General features: G+C 42.0%; 1 protein-coding gene across 2 annotated transcripts in view; it reads right to left on the bottom strand.

The window, feature by feature from the left end:
• Positions 1-772: 772 nt before the first annotated feature.
• CARS2 (cysteinyl-tRNA synthetase 2, mitochondrial) overlaps positions 773-7392 on the bottom strand; it is a 36323-nt gene continuing 29703 nt past the window's right edge. The window contains exons 15-16 of one of the 2 annotated variants that reach the window (XR_013837856.1): positions 5593-6025; positions 773-4559 (exon numbers count right to left, since the gene is read on the bottom strand). Coding sequence is in view for 1 of the 2 variants with exons in the window: in XM_079972726.1 (XP_079828852.1) it covers positions 5963-6025 (63 nt within the window). In the remaining variant the exon portion in view is untranslated. Of the gene's footprint in view, positions 6026-7392 lie in introns of both variants that reach the window. The other variant, XM_079972726.1, reaches the window with a different exon arrangement.

Genomic DNA, 7392 nt, shown 5'->3' with positions numbered 1-7392 from the left:
GAATGGTTTTCAGTAGAAAGCGCCCTTTGTGCTTTTGTTTTAACTTTTAAAAGCTGCAGTGGAACACTAACGTGTGGACACACTTAGAAGAATCACCAGCATGTAGTAATTGAAGAATGAAAGGGGAAGGGGCTGCCCTTTTAAAACTGCACAGCATTAATGAACTGGCAGTGCCCAGCAGACTACAGGGTAGGTTGTTCACAGTAGCGAGTTATCCCTACCATAATGCTGAGCTTCTTTGTAATAGGGAGGGGGCACAAGTATTCCAGAGGATGTGTGTCAGCTGCTCTATGTGTATCCTGATTAGTTATGCTGGTTTACTAGATGCAAACTCACATTTTGGTAGGATCTGTGCACGGAGCATTTCCACTCTAGAAATCCCACTCCATAATGGTTTTAAGAAGGAAAGATTATGGCAGAAAACCCTTTGTTTTTACTTGAATCGCTTGCCACCTGATGGCATTGCATATTTACTCGGAAGTACACCCCATCAAATTCATTGGGACTTACTCCAAAGTAAGTATATGGAAATCTGCAGCCAGAGTTTATCTAGCTGTTTAACTAGCATTCCCATTTGTGTAGGGACAGACAGCTGTTAGGGTTTGCTACATTATATAGTAGTCAGTTGTTGCTTAGCATACACTGTCTACCTGCAACCAGGATATTGCTCTGTGTAAATGCAATGTGCTTATAACTAACATTTGGATGCACTGTGACTACTACCTCAGAAAAATACATTTGTTTCCTTTTTTTGGTTTTTTTAAATATATATATATGTATATTTTCCATTATTTAGTTCTAGCAAAGTTCAGAGCACCAATTCAAACTTTTTAAAGACTTTGTTCGGTCCCTACCGCTTCAGAACACAAGTTGGGGATAGCTTCTCACGTTTTCAAAACCAGGAAAAGTGTGTATGCTTTCCCTTTGCTTCCGATTATGTAGACTGTGGCTTGTATGATGTACCTTTTCTTTCTATTGAAATCGGCTCTAAGAAAAGGTTTAAGCAAAATGTATTATCAAGGCATGATTCACGTGTACTGGGCTGAATCCTACACTATATAACCTAGCACTTGGAAGATCCCAATATGGCTCTAGCACTCTGTTCTCCTTGCCTTGCAATGCAAGGATGCAGGTTTCACAATGCCTGTTTGCAATGCTGCTGGGTTAAAGACAAGACAGACTATAAAGGAGGCAGACAGCATTTTGTTCCAAGATTTTGGGGCCCTAGGTGGTTGCCTTGTTTGCTCAGCCCTAAGGTCACCACTCCTGGACTTTCTGGCATTAGTCATTTCCGCTTCACTGTGCCTTGGCTCATCCCCCACCCTCTCAAAAGCAAAGTAGCAAACAAGGGTCAATGAATGATTAATTAAGAAGAAGAAGAAGAGTTTGGATTTGATATCCCGCCTTTCAGTCCCCTTCAGGAGTCTCAAAGCGGCTAACATTCTCCTTTCCCTTCCTCCCCCACAACAAACACTGTGTGAGGTGAGTGGGGCTGAGAGACTTCAAAGAAATGTGACTGGTCGCCCAGCAGCTGCATGTGGAGGAGCGGAGACGCGAACCCGGTTCCCCAGATTACAAGGCTACCGCTCTTAACCACTATACCACACTGGCTCTCAATTAAAAACTTGGTCCGATAGTAACTGGCAGACCCAGAGTAGTTTGCTTTCATTGGGTGAAGGCAAAATGCCTGTGCTTGAGAATGTAAATAATGGTTGAATCGGTTCTTCACTGGAGTTACCTAGAAAAGCCTCCTTTGGCTTCATGCATCTGCAAGGCAAACCTGCTTTTATTCGGATTTAATCTTACCCTGAGTCTTGGGGAACAGTAAAATTTCCGAATTAAATACATTAATTCAAATAGGCTCGTTTGTGTTAAATTATCCATCCTGATTTTCTTGTGCTTGCAAGATGGGGACAGGAGAGGTGCTACTTGCAAATGTCCCTGTCCTACAGGGCAGGTGTGGGGAACCTGTGGTGCTCTTGATGTTCCCATCATCCTTGGCCATGCTTGCTGGAAGCTGTAGGTCAGCCACAGTGGGCCACAGGTTTCACACCTCTGCTCTAGGTAGTGGGTAGGAGTCAGCATGACCAAAGCTCTGAACCCTTTTGGGATCTTCCACATGTGCACCCTGCACTCATGGGGCAAGGGACTCATATGCCCAATAGTTTAAATCACAGCATTGTCTTGGTGCAGTGAGGGAGACGTTAACCACTGATGTTGTCAACTGAACTAACCTATATCCATTTTCCAGAACACACTATCAAATAGCTACCATCATTTAGAATTGAGATACAAATGCTGAACAAAATAGGCAGCAGAATTTTCAAAGCTATTATTTGCAGGGAAGCTAAATAGGACCTAGGATTTTCAAACTGATCGGAACAGTCACTATCGAGTTGAATTGCTTGTTGTTTTTTTAAATTGTATTACAGAAGTTGCAAATAATGTTGTCCACTAGTGTATAAAGATTTTACAATTGAAGCAATCTGAAGATGTAGCAGTTGATTTCTTGATGAAATAAAAACGACAGCTTAAACAACTGCTACGTGTATTTATTCAGCGGCTTTTTATAACGGAGCTGCAATGTGTCGACAAACTGTGGCTTCTCCATTTTGTTCAATTTGTATTCCTAACCTGGCAGATTTAAAGCAACGAGTGCCAATCTTTCCACTGACAAAGGGGACATGTGAGGGTTCTTGTTCAGTAATCTGGAATAATATTTTGCTGAACAGCTTATTATACTGCACATAGCACTGTCAGGTTGAAGGATGTAGATTTATTTCCATCACTCCAGGAGGACAAAAATGAAGGCAACCAGCTGCAGATCCTTCTAAGTTGTAAGAGGACATTTCTCCAGTCAATGCCTTAAGCGTTCATGAAAGGTAGGGGTGATAAGGGCAAGTCCCTGTCTCCCTTACTGCATTACACATTCTTAGCTGCAGGTCCTATTTTCAGTTCCAAGGTTTTTTCTCTCTGATGCTGTTGAAATGAAATATGAATACCAGTAGCTTGCACACCTAACATTTTTTGTGTGGCAGGAATCCGCTAATGCACACATCATAAATGTTATAACCTCCCAGCTCTGATAACGATCCCTTCCCTCCACAGATGAACATAAGGCAAACCTGCAACTACAGTGGTACCTCGGGTTATATACACTTCAGGCTACAGACTCCGCTACCCCAGAAATAGTACCTCGGGTTAAGAACTTTGCTTCAGGATGAGAACAGAAATCGTCCTCCAGCGGCACAGCGGGAGGCCCCATTACCTAAAGTGGTGCTTCAGGTTAAGAACAGTTTCAGGTTAAGAATGGACCTCCAGAACAAATTAAGTTCTTAACCCAAGGTACCACTGTATTGTTTACCAGGGTCTTCTCTAACCTGATGTCCTCCTGATGTTTTGGACTACAGTTATTTTCACTGGCCACAGCCAAAGGTTGGGGAGGACAAAACATCTAGAGGGGCACCATTGTTGAAAGGGTAGCTTAGATCATTAGCACAAAATTGTGCAGGTGCAGGACTGAGCAAGTCACTCTCAAGGAATGTTTGGGAAGGGGAGCTTATCTTTGTTAGTCAGAACCAACACATTCCAAGCTAAAGCAGACGAGGTTTCATTTTTCTAGTCACAAATTCAGGTTCCTAAGCTGCAAAGTGAGCGTGTTTGATCAGCCACAACAGACTGGCTGGCTTGCAGGTAAAGAACAAAGTAGCACAGGGCTGCCTTCCACTCCCAGCTCTAAACTGGCAGCCTAAATCTTAGATCAAGTGTTTTGAAATGGCATTGGTATCAAAAAAGCAAAGGTTGCATTTCAGCTGGCACAAGAGCCTTTGCTAATAGTGCATTTTGAAATGCAAACTGCATTTCAGCTGCAGTTCGCTTAAGTCCAGCAGAGTTCAATGGAGTCTACTCCCAGGTCTGTGTGCCCAGGACTGCAATCTTTAATATGGTGACACTGAAGAAACATTACTATCATACTGCAGTTCTTCCAAACTCTCTGGACACAGTTTCAGTGATTTCATTTACATTTTAACTAGTAGATGTTTTCTTCTTGGGGGGGGGGGTGTTATGTCTTTTTCTCCACTTTTTATTAACATTTTTGCATTAGTAGCTAAAATCCATACATCTTATATAATAAAATAAAAATATTTAATAGCCAAGGTTTGAATAATGCTTGTGGGGTGAGGGACAGAGAGAATTGCCTTAGATTATAATAGAGGGGACAATCAAGGCATGAAATAAACCAGATCCCAGTAGTTATTAATACATTATTTACATACAGGTATCAGTTTTGAAAATGCATTTCATATTGTTGGGGTTCACAACAGGCTAGTATAAAATGGCTGGTTTCCAAATTCCAAGGCCCTGCCTGGAGTTTATATTTGGAAGAAAAGTAGGAGACTTGTATAGTTTGTAAGTTACCTCAAGTTGTGAAGCAAGTTCCTTTTCCTTTATGTTCCAGCGCTGCTTTGCTTTAACCCCCAGGTCCTGTTACCCTTCTAATGTCTAAGTGTTCTTGTGCACCAATATTTAGAAACTCTTTATACACTCTTGCATGAAACCTGAAATTGCCTTCTAAAGATGGCACCAGTCCCTGCCATCTGTTTAAAGATTTACAGGTCAGCCAACATAGTCCCTACAGTCTTGCTGAAATGCATGCAGACCATACCTCATCTCAGTAGAGGGCATGCAAAAAGCTTGTTTCTGAATCCACATCTCCGCTACCTTAAATGCCCTGGTCTTCATCAGTTCCTTCTCATCTGAACAACTGGTGCAACAAATAAAAGGCCATGCTGAATGTTTAAGAGAAACCCAGCAGAAAAGAGATATTTTACTGCAAGGTGTTCTAGATTAGTATTTTATATATTATTTACCAACAAAGACTGATGTGTGTTTCTGGCCTGAAATTAGATCCAAGTCTGTATCTGTAAATCTTCATTCAAACAAAGTCCAGCTCCCAAATATATCAGCGAAATGGCATTTTGTTAACCAACATTGCTAAAAAGAAGCCTTCTACTTCTGAACAATGCTTTGATGCAGTGAAAAATATCTGCCACTGATGTTTCAAGTAAAGGCTAGTTAGCAGGAGGCTGTAGATCAATAGGACACATGCTAACTCTACTGAGCTATATAAGCCAATGCTTTGACTTGGAATAAGGAACCCTTGCATGTTTCTGACCTTCTAGGTACTTCTGGAGATATGAATTCTGCAGAGATTGCTCTCTGCCTGATCCGTAATTCATAAATAGGCTTGTTTGGTGCCAGCTACTTTGAAACAAGACTGAATCTAGTCTGGAACACTGTCCACCAATGTGGAAGAAAGTGGATATATAGAAAAATTGTAGCATGGATTAGCATTTAACTGCAACATCAAACTGCAGTTATTACAATAGAAAAGGGTTTATGTACGATTCAGCATCTTGCTAACAAAACATCCTCCCTCCGAACCCTGGAGTTGTTGATCTAAATCTTAGTGTCTTTAAGCTTTAAGTTATTCTTGAAGGCTGTGCTGTTTTTGAGGCGGAGGCCTTCAGTCTCCCCTTGCCAAGGGATACCAACTACTTATTGGTAAAAAGTGAATTTAAGCCAACTCACCTCTTGTGTCACTACAGCAGACAGTGCTATTTTCACTTAATTCTATATTCTAGATGGCGCAGTTGAAGCAGTGTTTAAACTCTTGAGGTGCTGAAGTAGAGTCAAAGGATTCCATAAGTGAGAATACAGGAGAGCTGCTGTAATAAATGACAGATTTGCAATTGTTCCTTCCCACCACACCCTCCCCAAAAAACACACCTCTTTTCAGAAAACAGGCAAAGCTTCTTGCTTTTAAATTTGAAGTAGACAGTTTTAAGAATTATTTCTGCCACCTAGTAATTCAAGGAGGAGGATTCTCTCAGCCAGGGTAATTTAAAATCCATTATATCGCCACAGTATTAAGTCACTCAGTCTGTACTTCTTATTTTTATCAGCTCTTTTCCTGTTCTTTACTGGGCTCTCCAAGTTCCCATGTAGAAGTAGTACTTCTATCCTGCATAAATACAAAAAAAAAGAGTGTGTTAAACACTCACATTTCCTTTTACACAAACCACTTCTAGAACTCAAATAGGAATTGGAAAAGCTCAGTCCTTTTCATGCTGCGAAGTAATGCTATATTGTTCAATAGGCCTGACTTCCAAAGTAGGCCCCACAGGACTGTAACTCTGGCTTCAAATGTGGGCATACTGACTTGCCCTAGACCAGAGCATTCAAAACTGTGTTGCAACACAGTGTGTTGGCTACAGTGTGCAGGTGTGTCGCACAAATGCTCCCCATGCTCCTCCCGGGACTGGAAAGGGGTTAGTTTAATCTTGGGTTTGCTAGTAGAACTGAATTACTGTGTCACAAAATGATGCAAAACTGAATTACTGTGTCGTGAAATGATGCACGTCTAAAAAGCATGTCACCAACATGGTAAGTTTTGAAAGCTCTGCCCTAGACCATTGGGAGAGATCCTGTGGGGCTTCCAGATGTTCTAACCCCAACCACCATGGCAAATGGGTCGGGGTGATGGGAGCTGCAGTCCAGCAAACACCTGCAGAGCCACAGGTTCCCTTAACCTGCCCTAGACTCATCGCCATCTTTTCACAGGCTCACTTCATCTGCGATAATGGAATAGCAGTCACAATTCATGTTTCTAAGATGTTTCCCTGATGACAGCTGCAATCCTATGTACACTTTCCTAGGAGTAAGTCCCAGTGAACACAATGGGACTTACTCATGAGTAATAATATATAGGATTGTGCCATAAATCAGCAGAATGTTGAATTGCTAGCAGTTATTAGTAGTAGCAGTAGTACCCCGCCCATCTGACTGGGTTGCCCCAGCCGCTATCAGCAGCTTCCAACCTATATATAAACATTATAAAACATTAAACATTAAAAAGCTTCCCTATATAGGGCTGTTTTCAGATGTCTGTTAAAGGTTATATAGTTACTCATCTCCTTGACATCTGACGGGAGGGCATTCCACAGGGAGGGTGCCACTACCAAGAAGGCCCTCTGCCTGATTCCTTGTAGCTTCACTTCTCACAGTGAGGGAACTGCCAGAATGCCCTTGTGCTGGATCTCAGTGTCCAGGCTGAACAATGGGGTGGAGACGCTCCTTCAGTTATACAGGGCCAAGATTATTTTACTGAAATGGCTTAAGCTTTTCTGAGGCAGTGGTGATAAGAGACCTGCTGCCACAGCGCCGACTAATAAGAATAAACATAAACCAGCATTCAGTTTTTGGGTCCTCCTCGGTTGTGAAACCAGGAGGACCTTGCTACAACAATCCTCTTCCTGTTTTACGCCTGGTTTGTACCCTCAGCGCAGCATGAGCAAGTCCACACATAAGATTGGACCAAGTACACAAAGT

The sequence above is a fragment of the Podarcis cretensis genome (genome assembly GCF_951804945.1).
Source record: "Podarcis cretensis genome assembly, chromosome: 4".
NCBI classification, from domain to species: Eukaryota; Metazoa; Chordata; class Lepidosauria; order Squamata; family Lacertidae; genus Podarcis; species Podarcis cretensis.
The sequence above is the reverse complement of the archived record's forward strand: the minus strand, read 5'-3'. Positions and strand labels throughout refer to the sequence as shown.